General features: G+C 39.6%; 1 protein-coding gene across 1 annotated transcript in view; it reads right to left on the bottom strand.

Annotated features, from left to right (window-relative positions):
• NELL1 (neural EGFL like 1) overlaps positions 1 to 27,212 on the bottom strand; it is a 999,502-nt gene that overhangs the window by 790,133 nt on the left and 182,157 nt on the right. Inside the window, exon 4 of the mRNA XM_068977360.1 lies at positions 12,961 to 13,057. Coding sequence (XP_068833461.1) covers positions 12,961 to 13,057 — 97 coding nt within the window. The remainder of the gene's footprint in view (positions 1 to 12,960; positions 13,058 to 27,212) is intronic.

Below are 27,212 nucleotides of genomic sequence, written 5' to 3'. Positions count from 1 at the left end.
GAATCTCAACATATATACATACACATATAAATGATTCCATTTATAACAAATTCTGGGAAGGGCAAAATTCTAGGAGAAGGCAACAAATCATTGATTCCTAGAGATTTAGGATAAGGAGAAGACTAAAACAAAGTGCAGTACAATGGAATTTCTGGAGGTTATCAACAATCCTTTATCTTGATTATGATGGTATACACGACTGTATAAAATTCCTAAAACTCAGAGAACCATAAATTTAAAGGGAAATTTATTTTATATGAATTATACCACAATTTTCAAAAAAGGAAAAGGAAAAAAAGCCCATGATCAAATGGTTTCACTGGTCTACCAAACATTTAAAGAAGCATTAATACCAGTCCTTCTCAAATTTTCAAGAAAATTTAGAGGCAGAAACATGCTTAAACTTATTTTTCAAGGTTAGTATTACCCTGATACCAAAGCCAGAAAAGAACACTACAGAAAAAGAAATCTATACACCAATATCCTTGATAAACATAGATGCTAGGGGCATAGTCCTGAGATGGCAGAGAAATAGGACAGGGAGACCACTTTCTCCCCCACAAAATCATCAAAAGATCAGCTGAATGTTGAGCAACTTCCAAAACACAACTTCTGAATGGTAGCGGAGGACACCAGGCACCCAGAAAGGCAGTCCATTCCTTCGATAGGAGGTAGGACAAAATATAAAAGACAAAAAGACAGACAGCAGGGTCCTCTATGATCCACCTCCCATAATTCTGGAAATAAAAGCAAAAATGAACAAATGGGATCTAATTAAAATTAAAAGCTTCTGCACAACAAAGGAAAATATAAGCAAGGTGAAAAGACAGCCTTCTCAATGGGAGAAAACAATAGCAAATGAAACAACTGACAAACAACTAATCTCAAAAATATACAAGCAACTTATGCAACTCAATTCCAGAAAAATAAACGACCCAATCAAAAAATGGGCAAAGAACTAAATAGACATTTCTCCAAAGAAGACATACGGATGGCTAACAAACACATGAAAAGATGCTCAACATCACTCATTCTCAGAGAAATGCAAATCAAAACCACAATGAGGTACCACTTCACACCAGTCAGAATGTCTGCGATCCAAAAATCGGCAAGCAATAAATGCTGGAGAGGGTGTGGAGAAAAGGGAACCCTCCTACACTGTTGGTGGGAATGCAAACTAGTGCAACCACTATGGAAAACAGTGTGGAGATTCCTTTAAAAATTGCAAATAGAACTGCCTTATGACCCAGCAATCCCACTGCTGGGCATACACACCAAGGAAACCAGAGTTGAAAGAGACACATGTACCCCAATGTTCATCGCAGCACTGTTTATAATAGCCAGGACATGGAAACAACCTAGATGTCCATCAGCAGATGAATGGATAAGAAAGCTGTGATACATATACACAATGGAGTATTACTCAGCCGTTAAAAAGAATACATTTGAATCAGTTCTGTTGAGATGGATGAAACTGGAGCCGATTATACAGAGTGAAGTAAGCCAGAAAGAAAAACATCAATACAGTATACTAACACATATATATGGAATTTAGAAAGATGGCAATGATGACCCTGTATGCAAGACAGCAAAAAAGACACAGACGTGTATAGCGGACTTTTGGACTCAGAGGGAGAGGGAGAGGGTGGGATGATTTGGGAGAATGGCATTGAAACATGTATACTATCATGTAAGAATCAAATCACCAGCCTATGTCTGATGCAGGATACAGCATGCTTGGGGCTGGTGCATGGGGATGACCCAGAGGGATGTTGCAGGGAGGGAGGTGGGAGGGGGGTTCATGTTTGGGATCGCATGTACACCTGTGGTGGATTCATGTCAATGTATGGCAAAACCAATACAGTATTGTATAGTAAAATAAAGTAAAAATAAAAATTAAAAAAATAAAATAAAAAAAGAGAGACAAGAGAGCTAGGGACAGAGACCCATCCTGGGAGGGAGTCGTGAAGGAGGAGAAGTTTCCAAACAACAGGAAACCCTTTCACCAATGGGTCTGTGGGGAGTTTTGGAATCTCAAAGGGCAACATAACTGAGAGGGAAAAAAACAAAACACAAAACCCACAGAATACGTGCCTTGACCAAAACTCCCAACAGAGAAATACTCCAGACACTGGCATCTGCCACCAGCGAGCGGGGGAAGTGTGGGTTGCATGGTTAGGGTAAGGACCTGGCCTGAATGCCCTGAGGACTATCTGAAGGAGCTAAGGTGAGATAGCAACCCAAACTGTGGGACAGCCTGAGAGAGGAAAAAAATAAAACAGAGAGAGAACTTTTCTGCAAAATGTTCTAACCCAAGGCGGAGCCTGGCCGGCTCAAGGAACAAAGGATTGAGCAAATACCAAAGGAGAGCTAGCCAGCTGTGGACTGGCCCATCCGCCTGCAGGCAATATCCAGGACCAGAAGGCTAGAGGCAACCTCAGCCCCAGAGATGGCATCCTCCACCAAACTGGGAGCAGGCTCCCAGTTGTTAACGAAGTCTTCTGGGATCCTGGACGGTTGACTTCTGCCAGGATGGTCACAGCCTGAGATCAGCCCCCCAGAGGAGACACACGGCACACCTAAGACGGCACTCTTGCTGTGCACCCAGGAAACCGAGCAGCTGGGAACAGGGGTGATAAGATGCATCGTACACCTGGGACAGTACGCTCACCAAGTACCTGGTCGCCTGAGCTCCTCAGACCTGGGAAGGGTACAAAACACAGGCCCAACTGAGTCTGTGCTTTGTGGAGTACCCAAGAACCTGAACCTGAGCAGCTTAGACCTAGAAAGTGCACACAACCCAGGGCCTGCTTTGGACAGTTCCCCTTCAGAGCAACCTGGAGCCTGAGCAGTGTAGCCCGGGAAAGCACACGCGCTGTGAACTGGGGCAAACCCAGTGTGGTCCACACACTGCAAGCATTCCCCACACATGCCAGTGATATTTGTTTGCACTGTTTCTCCCTCCCCACAGCACAACTGAACAAGTGAGCCTAAATAAGTGACCACCTTCACCCCAATGTGTCAGGGCGGCAATTAGACACTGAAGAGACTAGCAAACAGAGGAAGCCAAAATAAACACAGAAGAGGGAGCCACGCTGGAAGTGACAGGTGCAACAGATTAAAACCCTAAGTAAACACTGACTAAGCACTGGAAGGGGCCTACAGACCTTGAGGAGGAGGATAAGCTGGAACAAGGAACTATCTGAAACTGAATTGACTCCACACTGCCCTCAACAGCTCCAGAGAAATTCCTAGATATATTTTCACTATTATCATTTTTTTATTTTTAAGTTCTTTATTACTCCTTTAATTTTCATTTTTATAACCTACTTTTCAGTTCAGTTCAGTCATTCAGTCATGTCCGACTATTTGCGACACCATGAATCTCAGCATGCCAGGCTTCCCTGTCCATCACCAACTCCTGGAGTTCACTCAAACTCAGATCCATCGAGTCGGTGATGCCATCCAGCCATCTCATCCTTTGTCATCCCCTACTCCTCCTGCCCCCAATTCCTCCCAGCATCAGAGTCTTTTCCAATGAGTCAACTCTTTACATGATGTGGCCAAAGTACTGGAGTTTCAGCTTCAATGTCAGTCCTTCCAATGAACACGCAGGACTAATCTCCTTTAGGATGGACTGGTTGGATCTCCTTGCAGTCCAAGGCACTCTCAAGAGTCTTCTCCAACACCACAGTTCAAAAGCATCAATTCTTCGGTGCTCAGCTTTCTTCACAGTCCAACTCTCACATCTATACATAACTACTGGAAAAACCATAGCCTTGACTAGACGGACCTTTCTTGGCAAAGTGATATCTCTGCTTTTCAATATGCTATCTAGGTTGGTAACTAGATAACTTTCCTTCCAAGGAGTAAGGGTCTTTTAATTTCATGAATGCAAACACCATCTGCAGTGATTTTGGAGCCTAAGAAAATAAAGTCTGACACTGTTTCCACTCTTTCCCCATCTATTTCCCATGAAGTGATGGGACCAGATGCCATGATCTTCATTTTCTGAATGTTGAGCTTTAAGCCAACTTTTCCACTCTCCTCTTTCACTTTCATCAAGAGGCTTTTTAGCTCCTCTTCACTTTCTGCCATAAAAGGTAGTATCATTTGCATATCTGAGGTTACTGATATTTCTCCCAGCAATCTTGATTCCAGCTTGTGCTTCTTCCAGCCCAGCGTTTCTCATGATGTACTCTGCATATAAGTTAAATAAGCAGGGTGACAATATGCTGCCTTGACGTACTCCTTTTCCTATTTGGAAGCAGTCTGTTGTTCCATGGCCTGTTGCTTCCTGACCTGCATACAGATTTCTCAAGAGGCAGGTCAGGGGTTCAGGTATGCCCATCTTGTTCAGAATTTTCCACAGTTTATTGTGATCCACACAGTCAAAGGCTTTGGCATAGTCAATAAAGCAGAAATAGATGTTTTTCTGAAACTCCCTTGCTTTTTCCGTGATCCAGCAGATGTTGGCAATTTGATCTCTGGTTCCTCTGCCTCTTCTAAAACCAGCTTGAACATTTTGAAGTTCACAGTTCATGTATTGCTAAAGCCTGGCTTGCAGAAATTTGAGCATTACTTTACTAGTGTGTGAGATGAATGCAATTGTGCAGTAGTCTGAGCATTCTTTGGCATTGCCTTTCTTTGGGATTGAAATGAAAATTGACCTTTTCCAGTCCTGCGGCCATTGCTGAGTTTTCCAAATTTGCTGACATATTGAGTGCAGTACTTCCACAGCATCATCTTTCAAGATTTGAAATAGCTCAACTGGAATTTCATCACCTCCACTAGCTTTGTTCGTAGTGATGCTTTCTAAGGCCCACTTGACTTCACATTTCAGGATGTCTGGCTCTAGGTGAGTGATCACACCATCATGATTATCTGGGTCGTGAAGATCTTTTTCATATATTTCTTCTGTGTATTCCTACCATCTCTTAATATCTTCTGCTTCTGTTAGGTCCATACATTTTCTGTCCTTTATTGAGCCCATCTTTGCATGAAATGTTCCCTCAGTATCTCTAATTTTCTTGAAGAGATCTCTCGTCTTTCCCATTTTGTTGTTTTCCTCTATTTCTTTGCAGTGATTGCTGAAGAAGGCTTTCTTATCTCTTCTTGCTATTCTTTGGAACTCTACCATCAATATTTCCTAATATTTGGAAATATTTGGAAGACGATAAATGCCCACCAAACCAAACAAAAAAGGAGGAGATAGGGAGTCTACCTGAAAAGAATTCCGAATAATGATAGTGAAAATGACCCAAAATCTTGGAAACAAAATGGAGTTACAGATAAATAGATTAGAGACAAGGATTGAGAAGATGCAAGAAATGTTTAACAAGGACCTTGAAGAATTTAGAAAGAGTCAATCAATAATGAATAATGCAATAACTGAGATCAAAAGCACTCTGGAGAGAACCAACAGTAGAATAACTGAGGTAGAAGATAGGATAAGTGAGGTAGAAAATTTAAATAGAAATGGTGGAAATAAATGAAGCAGAGTAGAAAAAAAGAATGAAAAGAAATTAGGGCAACCTCAGAGACCTCTGGGACAATGTTAAATGCACCAACATTCGAATCATAGGTGTCCCAGAAGAAGAAGACAAAAAGAAAGGTCATGAGAAAATACTTGAGGAGATAATAGTTGAAAACTTCCCTAAAATGGGGAAGGAAATAACCACCCAAGTCCAAGAAAACCCGAGAGTCCCAAGCAGGATAAACTGAAGGCAAAACACCCCAAGACACATATTAATCAAATTAATAAAGATCAAACACGAAGAACCAACATTAAAAGCAGCAAGGGAAAAGCAACAGATAACATACAAGGGGATTCCCATAAGGATAACAGCTGATCTTTCAATAGAAACTCTTCAGGCCAGAAGGGAATGGCAAGACATACTTAAAGTGATGAAAGAGAAAAATCTACATCCCAGATTACTATACCCAACAAGGGTCTCATTCCAATATGAAGGGGATCAAAAGCTTTACAGACAAGCAAAAGCTGAGAGAATTCAGCACCACCAAACCAGCTCTCCAGCACATGCTAAATGATCTTCTCTGGACAGGAAACAGAGAAAAGGTTTATAAACTTGAACTCAAAACAACAAAGTAAATGGCAACAGGATCATACTTATCATAATTACCCTAAATGTAAATGGACTGAGTGCCCCAACCCAAAGACAAAGACTGGCTCAATGGATACAAAAACAAGACCCCTATATATGTTGTCTACAAGAGACCCACCTCAAAACAAGGGACACATACAGACTGAAAGTGAAGGGCTGGAAAAAGATATCCCATGCAAATAGAGACCAAAAGAAAGCAGGAGCAGCAATACTCATATCGGGTAAAATAGACTTTGAAATAAAGGCCATGAAAGAGACAAAGAAGGACACTACATAATAATCAAAGGATCAATCCAAGAAGAAGATATAACAATTATAAATATATATGCACCCAACACAGGAGCACTGCAATATGTAAGGCAAATGCTAGCAAGTATGAAAGGAGAAATTAACAGTAACACAATAATAGTGGGAGACTTTAATACCCCACACACATCTATGGATAAATCAACTAAACAGAAAATTAACAAGGAAACACAAACTTTATATGATATAATGGACCAGTTAGACCTAACTGATATCTATAGGACCATTAACCCCCCAAAAATGAATTTCACCTTTTTCTCAAGTGCACACAGAACATTCTCCAGGATAGATCACATCCTGGGCCATAAATCTAGCCTTTGTAAATTCAAAAAAAAAAAAAATTGAAATCATTTCAAGCCTCTTTTCTGACCATGATGCAGTAAGATTAGATGTCAACTACAGGGGAAAATCTATTAAAAACAAACATATGGAAGCTAAACCACATGCTTCTGCATAACCAACAAATCACAAAAGAAATCAACAAAGAAATCAAAATATGCATAGAAACGAATGAAAATGAAAACATGACAACCAAAATCTATGGAATTCAGTAAAAGCAGTGCTGAGGGGAAGGTTCATAAAGAAACAAGAGAAAAATTAAATAAATAACCTAACTTTACACCTAAAGCAACTAGAAAAAGAAGAAATGAAGAACCGCAGGGTTAGCAGAAAGAAAGAAATTATAAAAATTAGGACAGAAATAAATGAAAAAGAAACAAAGGAGACCATAGCCAAAATCAACAAAGCTAAAAGCTAGTTCTTTGAGAAGATAAATAAAATAGACAAATCATTAGCCAGACTCATCAAGAAACAAAGGGGAGAAGAATCAAATCAACAAAATTAAAATGAAAATGGAGAAATCACAACAGGCAACACAGAAATACAAAGGATCATAGAGACTATGATCAGCAGCCAATAAAATGGACAACTTGGAAGAAATGGACGAATTCTTAGAAAAGTATAACCTTCCAAAACTGAACCAGGAAGAAACAGAAAAATCTTAACAGACCTATCACAAACACAGAAATTGAAACTGTAATCAGAAATCTTCCAACAAACAAAAGCCCAGGAGAAGATGGCTTCACAGGTGAATTCTATCAAAAATTTAGAGAAGAGCTAACACCTATCCTACTCAAACTCTTCCAGAAAATTGCAGAGGAAGGTAAATAGCCAAACTCATTCTATGAGGTCACCATCACTCTAATACCAAAACCAGAAAAAGATGCCACAAAAAAAGATAACTACAGGCCAATAGCACTGATGAACATCCTTAACAAAAATCCTTAACAAAATTCTAGCAAACAGAATCCAACAACATATTCAAAACATCATACATCATGACCAAGTGTGTTTTATTCCAGGGATGCAAGGATTCTTCAATATTCACAGATAAATCAATGTGATACACCACATTAACAAACTGAAAGATAAAAACCATATGATTATCTCAATAGATACAGAGAAAGCCTTTGACTTTCAACATCAAATTTCAACATCCATTTATGATAAAAAAAAAAACCCTCCAGAAAGCAGGCATAGAAGGAACATACCTCAAGATAATAAAAGCTATATATGATAAACCCACAGCAAACATTATCCTCAATGATGAGAAACTGAAATAATTTCCCCAAGGGTGCCCACTTGAATGAGACAAGGGTGCCCACTCTCACCACTACTATTCAACATAGTTTTGGAAGTTGTAGACACAAGTTGTAGCAATTAGAAAAGAAAAAGAAATAAAAGAAATCCAGATTGGAAAAGAAGTAAAACTCTCACTGTTCGCAGATGACATGATCCTCTACATAGAAAACCCTAAAGACACCACCGGAAAATCACAGGAACTAATCAATGAATATAGTAAAGTTGTAGGATATAAAATTAACATGCAGAAATCCCTTGCATTCCTATACACTAACAATGAGAAAACAGAAAGAGAAATCAAGAAAACAATTCCATTCACCATAGTGACAAAAAGAATAAAATACTTAGGAATATATCTACCTAAAGAAACAAAAGATCTATCTATAGAAAACTATAAAACACTGATGAAAGAAATCAAAGATGACACAAATAGATGGAGAAATATACCATGTTCATGGATCAGAAGAATCAATATAGTGAAAATGAGTATACTACCCAAAGCAATCTATAGGTTCAATGCAATCCCTGTCAAGCTACCAATGATATTTTTCACAAAACTACAACAAATAATTTCACAATTTGTATGGAAATACAAAAAACCTCAAATACCCAAAGCAATCTTGAGAAAGAAGAATGGAACTGGAGGAATCAACCTGCCTGACTTCACACTATACTACAAAGTTACAGTCATCGAGACAGTATGGTACTGGCACAAAGACAGAAATATAGATCAATGAAACAAAATAGAAAGTCCAGAGATAAATCCATGCACTTATGGACACTTTATCTTTGACAAAGGAGGCAAGAATATACCATAGAGAAAAGACGATCTCTTTAACAAGTGGTGCTGGGAAAACTGGTCAACCACTTGTAAAAGAATGAAACTAGAACACTTTCTAACACCATACACAAAATAAACTCAAAATGGATTAAAGATCTAAATGTAAGACCAGAAACTATAAAACTCCTAGAGGAAAACATAGGCAAAACACTCTCTGACATAAACCACAGCAGGATCTTCTATGACCCACCTCCCAGAATAATGGAAATAAAAGCAAAACTAAACAAATAGGACATAATTAACCTTAAAAGCTTCTGCACAATGAAGGAAACTATAAGCAAGGTGAAAAGACATCCTTCAGAATGGGAGAAAACAATAGCAAATGAAGCAACTGACAAAGAATTAATCTCAAAAATATACAAGCAGCTCATGCAGCTCAATTCCAGAAAAATAAAAGACCCAGTCAAGAAATGGGCCAAAGAATTAAACACACATGTCTCCAAAGAAGACATACAGATGGGTAACAAACACATGAAAAGGTGCTCAACATCACTCATTATCAGAGAAATGCAAATTAAAACCACAATGAGGTACCATTTCACGCTGGTCAGAATGCCTGCTATCAAAAAAGTCTACAAACAATAAATGCTGGAGAGGGTGTGGAGAAAACCTCTTAAACTATTGGTGGGAATGCAAACTAGTCCAGCCACTATGGAGAACAGTGGGGAGATTCCTTAAAAAAATGGAAATAGAACTGCCATATGACCTAGCAATCCCACTGCTGGGCATACACACTGAGGAAACCAGAATTGAAAGAGACACATGTACCCCAATGTTCATTGCAGCACTGTTTACAATAGCTAGGACATGGAAGCAACCTAGATGTCCATCAGCAGGTGAATGGATAAGAAAGCTGTGGTACATATACACAATGGAGTATTACTGAGCTATTAAAAAGAATGCATTGGAATAAGTTCTAATGAGGTGGATGAAACTGGAGCCTAATATACAGACTGAAGTAAGTCAGAAAGAGAAACAGCAATACAGTATACTAACACATATATATGGATTTAAAAAGATGGTAATGATGACCCTGTATGAAAGACAGCAAAAGAGACACAGATGTAAAGAACAGATTTTGGACTCTGTGGAAGAAGGTGAGGGTGGGATGATTTGAGAGAATAGCATTGAAACATGTATATTACCATATATTGAAATAGATCCAGGTTCAATGTATGAGACAGAGCACTCAGGGCCAGTGCACTGAGATGCCCCTGAGGGATGTGATGGGGAGGGAGGTGGGAGGGGGGTTCAGAATGGAGGACACATGTACACCCGTGGCTGATTCATGTCAATGTATGGCAAAAACTACTACAATATTGTAAAGTAACTAGCCTCCGATTAAATAAATTAATTAATTTTTTAAAAAGACTAGATTGGAAAAAAATAAAAACATAGATGCCAAAATTCTTAAAATACTAGCAAATCAAATTTAAGAGTACATTAAAAGAACATGTACCAAGATCAAGTGAGATTTGTCCCTGGGATGCAAGGATGCTTCAAGTCATGCAAATCAATAATTGTGATATACCACATTAATTGAACTGAACTGAACCACATTAACAGAATGAAAGACAAAAAGCATATGATCCTATCAATAGATGTAGAAAAAGCATCTGACACAATGCAGTATCCTTCCATGATAGAAACACCCAAACTGGGCATAGAAAGAATACTGGGTGTCCATTCTCACCATTCCTATTCAACATAGTACTTGAAGCCCTATATAAAGCAATCAGGCAAAAAAAGGGGGACAAAAGGTTTCCAAATTGGAAATGAAGAAGTAAAATGTAACTGCCTGTAGATATGATCTTATACGCAGAAAACTCCAAAACTCCACCAAAAAACTTTTAGAACAAATCAATGAAAGTCTGTAAAACTGTAGGGAACATAATCAAAATACAAAAATCAGCTGCATTTCTATACACTGACAACAAAATACCCAAAAAAGAAATAAAACAACCTCACTAACAATAGCATCAAAACTAATAAAATACTTAGGAATAAATTTAAGGATATGAAAGATCTGTACACTGAAAACTGCAAGACTGACTAAAAACCTGAAAAAGACACACATGCATGGAAATGTATCTCATATTCATGGATCAGAATAATTACTACTGTTAAAATCCCTCACTACCCAAAGTCACCTGTAGAGTCAATGCAATCCCTATGTAAATCCAAAAGGCATTTTTCACAGATACTGAAAAAAAAAAAAATCCCCAAAATTGTCAAAGCCAAATAGGCATTGTAAGACCCCAAATAGCCAAGGTAATCCTGAGAAAGAACAAAGTTGGAGGCACCATACTTTCTGATTTCAACTTGTACTACAAAGCTATAGTAATCAAAATACGATACTAGCCAAAAATAGACACATAATCCAATGAAACAGAATTGGGAACCCAAAAGTCAATCCTTGCATATATGGACAACTGATATTTGCAAATCACAAAGCTGATAAGTGGTTAGTATCTGAAATATACAAAGAACTCATACAATGCAATAGCAAGAGAAAGTCTGATTTTAAAATGGATAGAGGAACTCAATAGACATTTCTCTAAGGAAAACATACATTTATACCCCCAACAAAAAATTTTAAGAAGAAGATATGGTATGTATATGTATGTGTACACATACAGAGTAGAATATTATTCAATCATGAGAAAAAATATCCTGCCATTTGCAACAACATGGATGGACCTTGAGGGCATTATGCAAAGTGAAACAGTTCAGATAGAGAAATACAAGTAATGCATGACATCACTTATATGTGGACTCTAAAAACCTGATTCACAGACACAGAGAGTAGAATAATAGTTGCCAGGGTTTAGGGGAAGTGGGGAGAATGGGCAGGTATTGGTCAAAGGATACCTTCCACTTATAATACAGCATAGTGATCACAGCAAATAATACTGTACTATAAACGTGAAAGCTGCTGAGAGTAATCTTAAATGTTCTCACCATGAAAAAAGAAATGGTAATTATGTAATGTGATGGAAGTGTTAGACCACATTACGGTGGAAATCATTTTGCAATATATTACATGTGTCAAACTGAAGTACACCTTATACATAATGTTGTATGTCATTGACATCTCAATTAAGTTGGAATAGATGAGTAGATTACCAGAAAAAAGGAATACATTTAAATATCTAACTCTTTGGTATTGGCAGACATCCTTTTGGTTTTCACTTCCCTCCATATATTTAGCCTCTAAGGATCTCCCTTCTTGTAAGTGCAATGACAAATCTTAAAAGATTTTTGTTCTATTTTATCCAACATTTATAGGCATTTTGAAGCAAAAGGATTTCACAAATATCTAGTCTACCATATGGCCAGAAGCAAAATTCTGCCATTCTATTGAAGTACAAGACTATCTTAAAATTTCATGATGTTTTTTAACTTTTTCAATTCACTTTATCACTGAGTCCTGATGCTTTATGAAGCACAATAATGCAGTTATTGTATTACAGTCTTTATAGACAGGAAAACCAAAACTGATGGAAGTTGAGCCATTTCTTATTATTTATCTAAACTAGACATCTACCCCAAAACTGAATTAATATAGATTCTGAGAATGAAAAGGAACTTGAAGATTACCTTAAATCTTCCAGAAGTAGAGCAATAAGAAACAGTTTGAGGATTATTTACATTCTGGAGGACTTCCCTGGTGGCTCAGATGGTAAAGTGTCTGTCTACAATGCAGGAGACCCGGGTTTGATCCCTGGGTTGGGAAGATCTGCTGGAGAAGGAAATAGCAATCCACTCCAGTACTATTGCCTGGAAAATCCCATGGACAGAGGAGCCTAGTAAGCTACAGTCCATGGGGTCGCAAAGAGTCGGACACAACTGAGCGACTTCACTTACTTACATTCTGATTCATCCATAGTTGACAGTAGAGTGAAGTGTGTGACCTTAGGCAAGTCATTGAAGTCTCTGTCTAATCTCAAAACACCCACATCATAGAATCGCTGTGACAATTAAGTGCATACGTTCACATCAAGCACATAGAATAGCACGTTGCAAAAAGTAGAAGGTAGTGCTTACTTTGAATAAACCATGCTTTTGGTTGCGCTGACCAAGCCACAAATTGCTTCCAGGGGGAAGGTTGGTCTCAGGAGGGTCTATCACACGTTCATAAATCCTGTAGGAGCAAAGAACACAGTTACTAATAAAGAGGTTCAAAGCAGAACCCAAAGGTACATAGATATTGTTGGAAGAACTCAAGGCATTTGCTGCTGGTATAGAGATGGAGGCAATATGGGGTACATTTTAGATGACAGGTAACAGAATCAGAGATCTGTTCCTGACAACACTTGGAAACATTATCTGGGGCCCTTCCAGCTTTCTATCTTGGCTCTTTTTGCAGAGAAAGAAGAAAGAAGGTAACATTTTTGCATATCTGCTCTGAGTAATGAATTTTATATAACCTCTGAGTAAAGTGGTTTTACCCATTTTTCAGGCGAGAATGTTGAGGTTCAGAGACCATAAAGAAGCCAACCAAGATGGCCAGAGAAGAGAAAAGTTGGGATGAGAATCTATCTGGCCTGGCTGTGAAGCCCATGCACCCTCCTCTGTGCTCTACGACTCTCTGACAGCTTCATCCAGCTGCTACTTATTTCTACAGTAATCTCCCAGACCCCATCTAAACAACTGAGGAGCAGCTGCCCACATGATAATGAGCTTCCTGTACAAAATCAAGTAAATAAAATAATCATCCAATGAACAAATATTTATTGAGCATTTCTTTATGCTTCAAGCTCCTTTTAAGGCAATAGAAGATAGAGCAATAAACCAGACATACAAAGTCCTATCCTCATAGAGCAAAAGAAAGAATTCTGCACAAGAAGAATCTTCATGTGATACATGAAGACATGGAACTAATACAGAGAAAACAACCATCCGGGGATCTTTGCAGGCACTGAGAAAGCCTACTGAAAAGCAAACTGTCGCAGCTACTCTGCCCTCCCAAGCTCCATGCTAGTCAAAAACAAATCCTGAAATTTGTGCTCTCTTTAGAAACAATCCCTGCAAACACCAGCTGAGCAAAGGCCTCCACCTCACCTCTTGCAAGTACATTCCAGCACCTGAGTATTGAGAAGGGAAAGGAAGAGCTCAACTAAGACTTGAACCTGTCTCCATAGATGCTCAGAAGAGGCTAAGTGTGGTGAGACTTAGGGACTGCCTCTTGCCAGAGGGTTCTGAATTTCTCCAGCAGCTTTCAGTAGTAGAGTGCAGAAGAACTGGAGGACTTTCCAGTTACATCAAGGCCAGTGAATTATTGCAAGGCTGATGCAGCTGGGATCTATCACATTGCAGCCTTAGGCTTATGTCTTAGCCACATCATCCATTACTCTCCTGTTCCCCAACAATATATACAAGGTATCCAATTGACAAAGCTCTAAATATACCAGGTCCTTCTGTACTAATTATCTTTCTGTTATAAATGGAGGCTCAAAACATAAGCAAGGTAAATAAGTTTCCCTAAAAAAGATAGTGTGTTTTCTCCACAACAAAGCATCCTTTCTTTTTCTGTTAGGAGGAACCATTTGAGATGAAGCAATGTGTCAAAACTGCCTTAATACAAGATGCTATATACTTCCTTTAAAAAGTTTTCTTTCCTAATATTAGTGAAAAACTAGAAACAAGCCAAATTTACAACAACAGAGAAACATATACATTATCAAGTAGATCAGCTTGATAGAATTTACTACAGTCATTAACAGTGATAAATAGGCAGGTTATGAAATATGGGGAAGTATACACAAAATAATTTTCACCAGAGGAAAGGGGAATGCAAGATAATTTATGCACTATGGAGATAATTATAAATATAAAAATTATATTCAATGTTGGTGAGTTTTAGAGGCGGCCACAGAGAAATGAAAATCGCTATATTTAGGTGAAGAGCCAGAGCATAATTTTCCATGAGGTGGTTTCACTAAACAGTTAAAAGTGTTGTCAACCTATTTATCTTAACCTTCATTTTAAACATCTGCATCTGTCCTAGTGAGAACAGTTTTCCATCCAAATGTCTTCTTTTTGGTTTTCAAAATGCTAGAAGGTAAGCTCAAAGGAGTAAAGGAAGGGGCTTTATCTAATGTTTACTAAGTGCATTTAAGAAGGAAAAATCAGAAAGATCAACTCCCTCTCCTGCTCTCTCTTCCACAAACATAGTAGTTCCCTGGAAGAAACCTTGAAGAAGCAAACATTTGAGGCCACTGTCATAAACAGGTGGCAACCCAAGGCGCATGAGCCAAAGGGGCAAGCTGACGTCCGTGTCCTACAGTCCTGTCAGGATCTGCTATTCATGCCAAGGGAAGTCTGCACTGCTGCCTTCCTGGAAGCCCCACCTATTCATTTGGATCAAAGAGCCCCAAGCAGCAGTCACAGTCCACAGACTGCATACAGGCCTAGCAAATGAGAGAGCTTAAAAACTATATTAAATTGATATAAAAACCCACACAAAGGGTATCTTCAGTTCAGTTGAGTCTCTCAGTCGTGTCCGACTATTTGCAGCCACGTGGACTGCAGCATACCATGCCTTCCTGTCCATCACCAACTCCTAGAGCTTGCTCAAACTCATGTCCATTGAGTCAGTGATGCCATAACCATCTCATCTTCTGTCATCCCCTTCTCTTCCCACCTACAATCTTTTCCAGAATCAGGATCTTTTCCAATGAGTCAGTTCTTCACATCATTGGAGCTTCAGCATCAGTCCTTCCAATGAATGTTCAGGACTGATTTCCTTTAGGATGGACTTGTTGGATCTCTTTGCAGTCCAAGGGACTTTCAAGTGTCTTCTCCAACACCACAATTCAAAAGCATCAGTTCTTCCACACACAGCTTTCTTTATAGTCTAACTCTCACATCCATACATGACTACTGGAAAAGCCATAGCATTAACTAGATGGACCTTTGTCAGCAAAGTAAAGTCTCTGCTTTTTAATATGCTATCTAGGTTGGCCATCACTCTTCTTCAAGGAGCAATTGTCTTTTAATTTCACAACTACAGTCATCATTTGCAGTGATTTTGGAGTCCAAGAAAATAAAATCTGTTACTTTTTCCATTGTTTCCCCATCTATCTGCCATGAAGTGATGGGACTGGATGCCATGATTTTAGTTTTTTGAATGCTGAGTTTTAAGCCAGCTTTTTCACTCTTCTCTTTCACTTTCATCAAGAGGCTCTTCAGTTCCTCTTCACTTTCTGCCATAAGGGTGGTGTCATCTGCATATCTGAGGTTATTGATATTTCTCCCAGCAATCTTGTTTCCAGCTTGTGCTTCATCCAGCCTGGCATTTCACATGATGTACTCTGCATAGAAGTTAATTAAGCAGGGTGACAATATACAGCCTTGACAGACTTTTTTCCCAATTTGGAACCAGTCTGTTGTCCCATGTTCAGTTCTAACTGTTGCTTCTTAACCTATCTAATCATGAGGAAATATCAGACAAACCCAATTTGAGGGATATTCCACAAAATAACTGCCTATGCTCTTTCAAATATCAGTATCATGGAAAGTAAAGGAAGGCTGAGGAGCAGTGGCCAATTACAAGCAACCAAAGGGACGTAAAAACTAAACATGAGATGGGATCCTGGACTGCATCTTAGAGCAGGAAAACAAAAATTCATAAAGGAGTCAGTAAAAAATCAGTGAAATTTGAATCAGAATGGTAGATCAAAAAATAGTATTGTATTGGTGTTCAATTTCCTGATTTTGAGAATTAGGTGGTATATATTTCTGTGACTTGTTCTTAGGAAATACACACTGCAGCATTTAGGGATAAAACATCATGATGTGTGCAATTTACTCTCAGAGAGTTCAAATTAACAACATAAATACACACAATATAAGTACATACATACGTAGACACATCTTTTTACTTTGAGAGAGAACAGAATTTCAGCAGAGGTTATGACTGTTTTCTTGAATCATTCTCAAAACTTCTCTGTAGGATTAAAATTATATTAAAGTAAAAAAGTTTTAAAAATAGAGTAAAAAAGCTAAAAAGTTCTATGCTGCTGCTAAGTCATTTCAGTCGTGTCCGACTCTGTGCGACCCCATAGACAGCAGCCCATCAGGCTCCGCCGTCCCTGGGATTCTCCAGGCAAGAACATTGGAGTGGGTTGCGATTTCCCTCTCCAACGCATGAAAGTGAAAAGTGAAAGTGAAGTCACTCGGTCGTGTCCGACTCTTAGCAACCCCATGGGCTGCAGCCTACCAGGCTCCTCCATCCATGGGATTTTCCAGACAAGTGTACTGGAGTGGGTTGCCATTGTCTTCTCAACATATATAAAGTAAAAATACAAACAGGCAAAACTACTTTATCTATGAGCCAAGGATATACACAAACTTTAAAAAGTGTCATGTAAGGTATATGACACTGTTTTCCTAAAGGAATGGTAATGGTTAGAGAGGAGGGAATGAAAGGCAGGGAAGGAGGGATGAAGGATTTACAGATTAATGCTAAGAATATCTCATAAACGAAGAAACAAGATTATCACATTCCTATCCTCACCTTTGTACAGAGGGAGTTTTTCAACCAACATAGCAAACACAATCAGAATCTTGGCAAAATGGCTGCTGATCCCTGAGGTGGACTGACTCATAGAGATAGGCCAGTGGGGCACAATGATCTGTCACTGAAATCTAGTATTGCCCAAATAACGGAAATGAAAAAGCCAAAGCTAATATACGAACTCCTTGGTTTCCAGTGTGCTCAGGAAATCAAATTCTATATTCTGATATTCTAGTATTATGGTTAATGAAGTTTCCTTCTCATCAGCAAATATCTGTCTGTCTATAATGTGTGGGACACTGTTGGCTATGGGGACACCCAGGCAAAGGCCACAGGGCCAAGTTCCTGCCCTCAGGTCAAATGCACGAGCCAGACAGACAACATGCCCTCACACGCCTTACAATTCAGTGCACCAAGTGCAATGATTGTGGGAGCAGAGAAGAAAACAGAAGACTTACAGCTGAGTCATGAATGAAGAATAAAGTGGAGCTGACATCCAGACATAATAACCAGCGCTTGCACAGAACTGTGTGCATGCCAAACATTTTTACTGAGAATTTTATATATATTAACTTAATCCTCACAATACCACCATCAGACAGATGTTCTCGGCTCACCAAGGTTAACTAATTTGCCCACGGTTAAGCAGCTGGTGAACGGCAGAGCTGGGATTTGAACCCAGGCCCCCAAGTCTGAAAGACTCACTCAAATAAATTAAGATTCCTAACTTGACTAACTCATCAGGAAGGGAAGGTGAAACAAGCTCATGTGCCAAAGCACATGGTCAGGACTGATCAGCTCTCCCAGAATCCTGGTACACTGCTGTGTGGCTACGAGGATCCCAGCCTGCTACACGTCTGGATGTGGCCATGGAATATGAATGGAAGGGATCTGCATCCTCCAAAAAAAGCCTCCCTCAACATCTTTCACTTATTCTCTTTCAGCTGACAAGAGAGGACTCTGGGGCTAAGAGGTGGGCAGAGCCACAAGGCGGCAGGGCCCGGATTCCTAAATGATGACGTGGGAGGCTGCCTCCCAGCCAGACACACCCAACTGAGATAGAGAGGACTTGCAATAGTTGTGGCTAGCATTACTTACCCTAGCAAACATACCCTAATGAAAAAGAGAAAAGTGACTCTTACATTTTCATGCCCTGAGTGCCAAGGGGTATCAGAGATCCTGCAGTGTAGCAGAGACACATGAATTTGGGACAAAACAGATTTGGGTTCACATTCCAGCTGTGCGTTCTGCTAGCTATATGACCTTAAATTATTTAATTTCTTTGTACTTCAGCTTCCTCGTTTAAAAAAATGAGGTTTCACTACTAACTGTATGGGCTACAGAGAGGCTTAAGTGAAATACTTTGAATGCCATTGGTACACAGTAGGTGCTGCCAGTCTGTAAAATTCATGGGTATCTAAATGACCCAGAGTACACAGGACACATGACACATTCTGGCCCACTGGCTGCACCTCCCTTCAAATGAATCCACTGAGATGGGATTATCAGTATCTTAGGAACAAGGCTTGTGTTTTGAGACACAGTGTAAGGAAATAACATTACTGTCAAATGGAGGTTATTTCAGTTCAGTTCAGTTGCTCAGTCATGTCCGACTCTTTGCGACCCCATGAATTGCAGCACATCAGGCCTCCCTGTCCATCACCAACTCCCGGAGTTCACTCAGACTCACGTCCATGGAGTCAGTGATGCCATCCAGCCATCTCAGCCTCTGTCATCCCCTTCTCCTCCTGCCCCCAATCCCTCTCAGAAACAGAGTCTTTTCCAATGAGTCAACTCTTCGCTTGAGGTGGCCAAAGTATTGGAGTTTCAGCTTTAGCATCATTCCTTCCAAAGAAATCCCAGGGCCGATCTCCTTCAGAATGGACTGGTTGGATCTCCTTGCAGTCCAAGGGACTCTCAAGAGTCTTCTCCAACACCACAGTTCAAAAGCATCAAGTCTTTGGCGCTCAGCCTTCTTCACAGTCCAACTCTCACATCCATACATGACTACAGGAAAAACCATAGCCTTGACTAGATGGACCTTAGGCACCAAAGTAATGTCTCTGCTCTTCAATATGCTATCTAGGTTGGTCATAACTTTTCTTCCAAGGAGTAAGCGTCTTTTAATTTCATGGCTGCAGTCACCATCTGCAGTGATTTTGGAGCCCCCCAAAATAAAGTCTGACACTGTTTCCACTGTTTCCCCATCGATTTCCCATGAAGTGATGGGACCAGATGCCATGATCTTCGTTTTCTGAATGCTAAGCTTTACGTCAACTTTTTCACTCTCCTCTTTCACTTTCATCAAGAGGCTTTTGAGTTCCTCTTCACTTTCTGTCATAAGGGTGGTGTCATCTGCATATCTAAGGTTATTGAGGTTACTTAAGGCTGTACAATTTCAGTGTTACAATGTAAGAATTTAATGTGTATTTTGTCATAAGTTCTTACACTTTGAAATTTTTAAATCCTAAATTTCTTTTCACTTTTTACAAATGTCAAAGCTAGAACAAGAGAATATTTAACAGGGCAAAAACAAAAGAAATTAACAGCATTAACTTCTGTTGTTGCTTAACCCAATTAAAGTACACACTGACAACCTACTCAGATACTAAATTTTGGATGAGAAAACAAAATTTTTGGACAAAGTACATTTTCTATGACATACCAAAATCCCAAGTATTTTTACTATGTTAGTTTTAAAATACCCTTCATTAGCTTCTTTCAGTTCCTTCAAGACAAAAATCAAAGTTTTCTATGTCAATTAAGCAAACATTTGAATATCTTTTACAATCCTCCAAAATACATAATTCTTTGATATTTACAAAAGTTTGACTTTTACTGAAAGTTCGTCATAAACTCACACAAGACAGGAGAAGGACTCAGGAAAAAGGAACAGGTAGAAGAAATAATCAATCACCAAACCAAGAACCACGAAGTCCATAGCTTTTATATGAGCAAAACCTGACAAGACACTGCTCTTAACACTTTGCCTAAGTCAGAACTAGGTACTTATTTAACTCACTCCATTTGAAACCTTAACTGAATTTAGCCAAGCCATGGAAAAGGTTTCTGGGAAAATAAAAAATGTTGGCTGTAAGCCAAAGCCCTCTAAGTTGTTATTTCAGACTGCCCTTATTTATCTTATATACATATACATATTACTTTTTATATATTCTAACTGCCCAGTATTTTTGCTCTTCACTGAGACTCTGCCCACTTGGACGACCCATTTGGACATACTCTCTTGCACATCTGCATATGACCCTATCCCCTCCCACTAACCAATGACGTCTATACTCTGGCCCTGACTGAACCTGTTTGCCCTGACCTCTCTGCCAGAAGAGGAGAAATTGGTCTTCCCTGGTAGCCCTGGATCAAGCACTGTCGCCCTCAAGGTATGTCTGCACTTTTTGAGTGCTACGGCCATGATTATCCGCTCAATGTGGAGAAAACAAAACCCTCCCCACAACACCCCTTCTCCCGCTCAGTTGCCTCCTGCACCAGACCTCCCCTAGCCGTGCTACATAAAGTAGTACCTAACCACTCATCAGGCTTCCCTGGCAGCTCAGTGGTAAAGAACCCACCTGCCAATTGAACATGGGTTCAATCCCTGTGTGAGGAAGATCCCTTGAAAAGGAAATGGCAACCCACTCCAGTATTCTTGCTTGTAGAGTTCCATGGACAGAGGAGCCTGGCAGGCTGTAGTCCATGGGGTCACAATTACACAACGACCACTTGTCACTTAGCTTGCTTTACCCTTATCAGAGAACATGACTCTCCATATATTACTGTAAAGTAATTATCCTCTAATTAAAAATAATTTTAATTTTTTTTAAAAAGATGTTTTAGTTTTTTTAAAAAGATGAGTATTAGGTATGTAACTTACTATATGATGACTATAACAGTGCTGTATTATACACAGAAAATTGGGAAAGAGTAAATCCTAAAAGTTCACACTATAAGGAAAAAACTGTTTTCCTTTTCTTTCCCATTTTATTTTTATTGTATCTATACAAAAAGATGGATGTGTTAATGGAAATCATTTCACAATTTGTGCCAATCACACCATCATGCTATACATCTTAAACTTATATAGTGATGGATGTCAGTCATTTCTCAATAAAATTACAAATTAAAAAAGCACATGACTCTCCACACTAATCTTGGCTCTCTGCTGACTGACTGCCTCCTCCTACCAGAAGTAAGCATCCTGAAAGCAAGGACCTTGCCTGAATTTTTCTCATCAGTATCTTTAGCATCTGAGAGAGCACCTAATCAAAGTAGGTGCCCACTCCACATATTGAACACATGAACAAATGAATGAAGGCAGTATCTTCAGAATAAGAGAGCTAAAGACATTTATACAATGCACTCACCTTTTTCAAGTGTTTTCATGTATCATCCTCAGCTCATGTGATTTTCACCAGGACCCCCACCCCCACCCAAAAAAAAAGCAAGATGAACCCCTCTTAATGTTTTCCATCCAGAAAGGAGATAAGGACAGCAAGTTTGAATCTGCCAGGCAGACAATTCACTAACAGGAAAGCCAGGTAAATGAATTTCAGGAAGAAACCATCAAAAGAAATAGTCAACAACTTGAAATTAATTAAATCAAGCATAGTCTTTTTGATAAGTACACAATTTACTGCTTAAGTGGATTGCATTATAATCAGCCCAAATTTATCACATTCCCATAGACTGACACACAATGCATTTACTCTACCACCATCTAAAATCTACACTTTCTTTCAGCCAAACAAAGTCCAATTCCCACTTAGTCAAGTTTCTAGGCCTTGAACTCAAGGGAGGTGGTCCCTATTAAGATGTATTGGGAGAATTATGGGAATTTTGCACGCCATTAGTATCTTATCAGTATTTCAAAGTGTAAGCAACTCATTTCTAATATAATAGCATGCAAAATCAAACATCTAGTCAAACAAAGAAACTCCTTGAGAGGAATGAACACTGCAAAGAGTGACTGTCATGCTCCTTGTGAAACTCAGTCACTGAATCAAGGGCTCATATCAGGAATTTTCTTCATAAGGTACAACTTCTCTTTATTCATGACTCCAGTGAAGAATGCCCTCCCTAGCAAGGATCCCATCTCCTTAAAAGACCAATCAATATTCTATGAGAACTCGATTTTCTGTTAACGAATAAAGCCCTGAGAGCTCAGCACAAAGCAATGCAGTGGTTCAACAACATTACTTATGAAGGAATATTGGATTTTTATTTACCTGGATGAAAGAAGGCCTCTGAAGGGACTCCACAGTACCTTTGCCAATTACACTGAAGAATGAATCTCCGATGTAAACCTTGTGAATCAACATGCATTATGCCACTGTTCAATAAGACAATATGAAGCCCAAATGAGATGCTAAATGGGGAGGTTTATCTGGGGCTTTGCCTAGAATTGAGGAAAAGTGTTCACGTTCTCCCTGAAGAGGAAAGTTACAATGACCTTCCTTTGCTAGACAGAGAATCTCAATCTCACTGCCTTTTAGCCAGCACTAGTTAACATAAAGGTGTTCCTTGGAGAAAGCTCCCTATCAGAGAACACAAGGCCACTCCCATCCTGTCTCCCCTCACCATCATGGTGGTAGGGGAGCTCGCAGATGGGTTAATTCCCTCTTTTGGCCTTAGGCTAAAAGGGAAACCATGTCATCTTCCCCCCTTATCTTCAGCCTCATAGGGAAATGTGAGAACAACAAAGTTCTTGATCATCACTAGGAAAACAAAAGGCATCTATGGTGTCATTGGCACTGTTCTTGGACCCAGTGACTCTTCAGCACAGGTCGTGGCAACCTACAAAATAGTTCCTCAAAGCTCACTCACTGTCCCAAGTGTTTGCCAACAGTGTACCCTGATAAGCCACTTGTTGAATTTCCACGTCAGGTTGTTTGGCTCTTGTTCATTATTTGCTAACAAGCGGACGTATCACGCAGGGCTAGTACCAGAATGACATGAAAGGAATGCCCCCAAGGGGAGCTCTGTGGTCTCCTCCCTCCAATCTGTTTAACAAAACCAGTGACACTCAGCAAATGACAAGATGAAAATGGCACCTCTGGCATTATAGAGGAGGAAACAGACTGTAACTGGGGAGATGGATTATACGGATGAATACAGTATGGCCCCAATGTTTAAGAACCGACTTCTAAGCCAAATCCATGCAGGGCTCAGGAGGGATGGTAGCAGGGCTCAGCAGGTTTCTGAACAGTTCCTCCGCTGCTGTCTGCAGAGTAAACACACATGCCAGCTAAAAAGAAAAGGCAAAGTTGAAATCTGGACAGAAATGCCTTTCTTCTGGTGAACAAAAACACAACAGTGTTCAAGTGAGATTAGCAAAGAGACTGCTGGAGAAGGGTGTGAATATCTTCCCGGAAAATGAGACAACTTCCCAGGAAGATTAAAGTCCTCATGTGACCTGCTTCATCAAGTTAGAAAACACTAGCAGATGCGTGCTTTTTCTCGTCTGGCAATTAAAGTTTACTCTTTTCTCTCTCCTCATCTGGATCTCTAAACCAAGGGTGCTTTCCTCTCCTAATCATATATTATGCCCCAAATGGCTCTCTCCCACTAGTTCTTACTAACCCTTATGCTCTGCCTATCCCAAGAGCATGCTGAATGTGGGTCAGATTAGACAAAAGGATCTGTCTTATTTATCATCATTACCTACAATTTGGCAGTTTAATAGCAGACACGCTTATTGAATTTGCAGAAAATACAGAGTTGGTATGATTACTTCAATCACAACTTATTTTAAGATAATACCACCAGGGTTAAAAGAGACATTAATAGGCAGAAACCAGGACCAAATCAAGTAAGATGAAATTTGACATCAAAAAAAACAAAGAAAGAACATGTGCTTAGGGACTGTGCTTCTCAAAGACAGAATGTGAGATCTAAGATTTAACAGAAATACTTATTGAGAAAAAGTACATTGCTGTTTTGAGCAACAGTAAGCTAAAGCTGTCAAAAACTATGTTATCGTCTTAAACTGTACCAAAGAAGACAATTATCTCATTCTGAGTCTAGTAGAGATAGTCACATTTAGTTGTAGGAACTTCTCAGATGATAAACAGACACACTTTAGAAAGAACCGAGCAAGATCATGAGGGCTCTGTGAGCCAAATCAAGTGATGAATGGTTGAAGGAACAGGGGATGTTCAGTCTTAAGAAGTAAAGATTAAGGGATGGCAAGATAAAGTCTTCAAATATTTGGAGGACTGTCATGTGGAAAAAGGATTGGACTCCTTCCATGTAGCTAAAAGAGGTAAAATGAATATCAATAAGTGTAAGCTACAAGGAGGTAATTTCAGTTCAAGATAAGAATTTTCTAAGGCAGAAAACACAGAAAGAAAGAACAGCCCTGGGAAGCAATCAGCTAGTCTCTGAAGGATGTCCCAGCAGATGGTAGAAGACCACTTGCAAGGACAGTAATCCTCAAACACAAAGACACAGCCTCCAAAGTTGTAAGAGCTGCCCTTGATTATCTACTATATGCCAGAACTTTACAAACTTTATAATCCTTAAAATAACCCTAAAAGGCAGGCATTGATATACTCAATTGATAGATGTTCACAGAGGTTAAACGATTTGCCTAATACCATTCAATGAATGGCAAGGCCTAAATTCAAATTCAGATGTAAATTTGTGCAATGCCACATTGCCTTATAATCCTCTATTGATTCTGCTCTTAACAAGTCAAATACTCAACTAGTTGGTTACATGAACAATGTGAGATACAGAAAGATCACTGGACTAAAGTCAGAAAACATCCATCTGTGTCTTACCTTTACTATTTAAGCTTTGTGACTTGGGGCAAGTTACACAACCTCTCTGAGCACTCAATGTATCTTCGCTCAAAAACGAAATAATAAAACGTATTACACAGGTTTTTGATGAATATAAAACAGATAATCTCAATGAAAGCACGTTGTAAAATCTAAAATGCTTTTCTAAAGTAAAAGATTATTAATATTATTAACACCAATGCTTTTATCCCCACAGAAGAACCTAAGAGATACTTGAAGTATTTGCAGGGAAAAAAAAGCCAGAAACCTCATCCAAGCCACTTGGCTCAATTGGCTAGAAAATAGTACCCACTGTCAGCTTTACAATTTCTATAAAAGAGGAGCTTAGGGGCAGCAATCTGACGGGAAAGAGAGGAGAGTAACAGCCTCCTAAATCACTGCCATGGTGTAGCCCCTGACGGCACATGTATCCATAGTCACTAGTCCCATTTTGCTTTCTAGGAGTTCAGACAAATTTTGCTGCACAGAATGTTCAATTATACCTCAGAACAGTTGCCTCCAAAATATTTGCTGGTACTCATAAGTGGGTGATAATTTAGTGTAACCCCATTATTCATCTAGATGAAGATTTAAATGTAATGATAAATCAAAAGCCTGCTGTTCATATAAAGCTCACATTGGTAACTAGGACTGTCAGGTCAGAAAGGACATTGAAGGTCTCTGATTCAACCTCCATCTGCTACTTGTTACACTAACATACAAACATCCAAAAGCCATCTGTCATCCAGAGACGGTAGGTGGTATCCTCACGTAATGTTTAAAAGCTTCTCAGAGCAAATGGATGTCTCCCCCAAGGCCCAGACTGATCATTTCCAAACAACCCATGTGAAATATATCAGGGTCTAGCAGCTATGGTAAGGGACAAGGCAACTATTTCTCTCTCCATGAAGTCCTGATGCAACCACAGACCACCATGCCCCCACCCCCCCACCCCGCCCCCAACATTGGCATCATCAATACAGAAGCAGGGTCTGTATTCTTAGGCCTTTTTTTTTACTTTTTCAGGACTTGGAAAGCACTCATAAGGTCTGTTGACAAATATTATGGGAGCCTAGCAAGCTTTTCACAGATTCCTAGGCCCCTCATAAAGTCAGACTTAACAGGTACCAGCCTGGCCCCACTATTAAAAACAATCTCTGATGAAGGATTTATTTGGCAGTCTGTCCTCAAGCAGCAAAGTCAGACTTGACTAGGATTTCATCCTGCCTTGCTACCCCACCACAGCCAAGCTAGCCTATGACAGGAACAGCCTGAACTCTACTTAGGGTGTCTACAAGGCAGGCTGAGAGGGCCAGGGAAACAATGGGGCCATTTTGAGATGCTTTTCTATTTAAATTGAAAACAAAAATTAAACAAAGAGGGCAGCACAAAGGAAAGAAAAAAGCCCTTCAGCACCCTACTCTTTTGTGGTGGCATGGTCTCTGGACCAAGTCCCATTAGTAGTTGCATAGAAGATGGGTGGAGGGACAGAGGAATGGGTAGAAAGACAATATATAGGTAGCCACTTGTAAATTTATTTGGCAAGAATAATATTATATCCCGGGCCTCCTAGAATCTTCATTACAAAATCATAGTTATTACAGTTATTTGTTCATTGTTCGTCACTTTCAAGTATTGGCAAATGCTAAAGTGAGCCAATATCCCCATTTACCCGCTCCAGATAGATCCTTTGCTCTGCCCTGTGCCAAAGGAAACTAACAGGTTCCCTCTTCTTTTTGGTTACAGTTGGTTTTCAAGCATTGGGAAACACCAGTGGGAGGGCAGGAAGGGTTGAAGTGGCAGTGCTAGTTAATTCACAAGGAAAAGACTTAGCACAGTGCTTGGCACACAGTACTAGCTAAAGGTAGCTGCTCCTATTAATAACAAAGCTAGTAAGGGCAGCACTTGACTGCTAAGTGGTACTGTTATGCCGCTTTTCTCTCTCAGCTGCTGTCTATAGCCTTCCACACATAAATGTGTCAATA

The sequence above is a fragment of the Capricornis sumatraensis genome, chromosome 8, assembly GCF_032405125.1.
Source record: "Capricornis sumatraensis isolate serow.1 chromosome 8, serow.2, whole genome shotgun sequence".
NCBI lineage: Eukaryota > Metazoa > Chordata > Mammalia > Artiodactyla > Bovidae > Capricornis > Capricornis sumatraensis.
The sequence above is the reverse complement of the archived record's forward strand: the minus strand, read 5'-3'. Positions and strand labels throughout refer to the sequence as shown.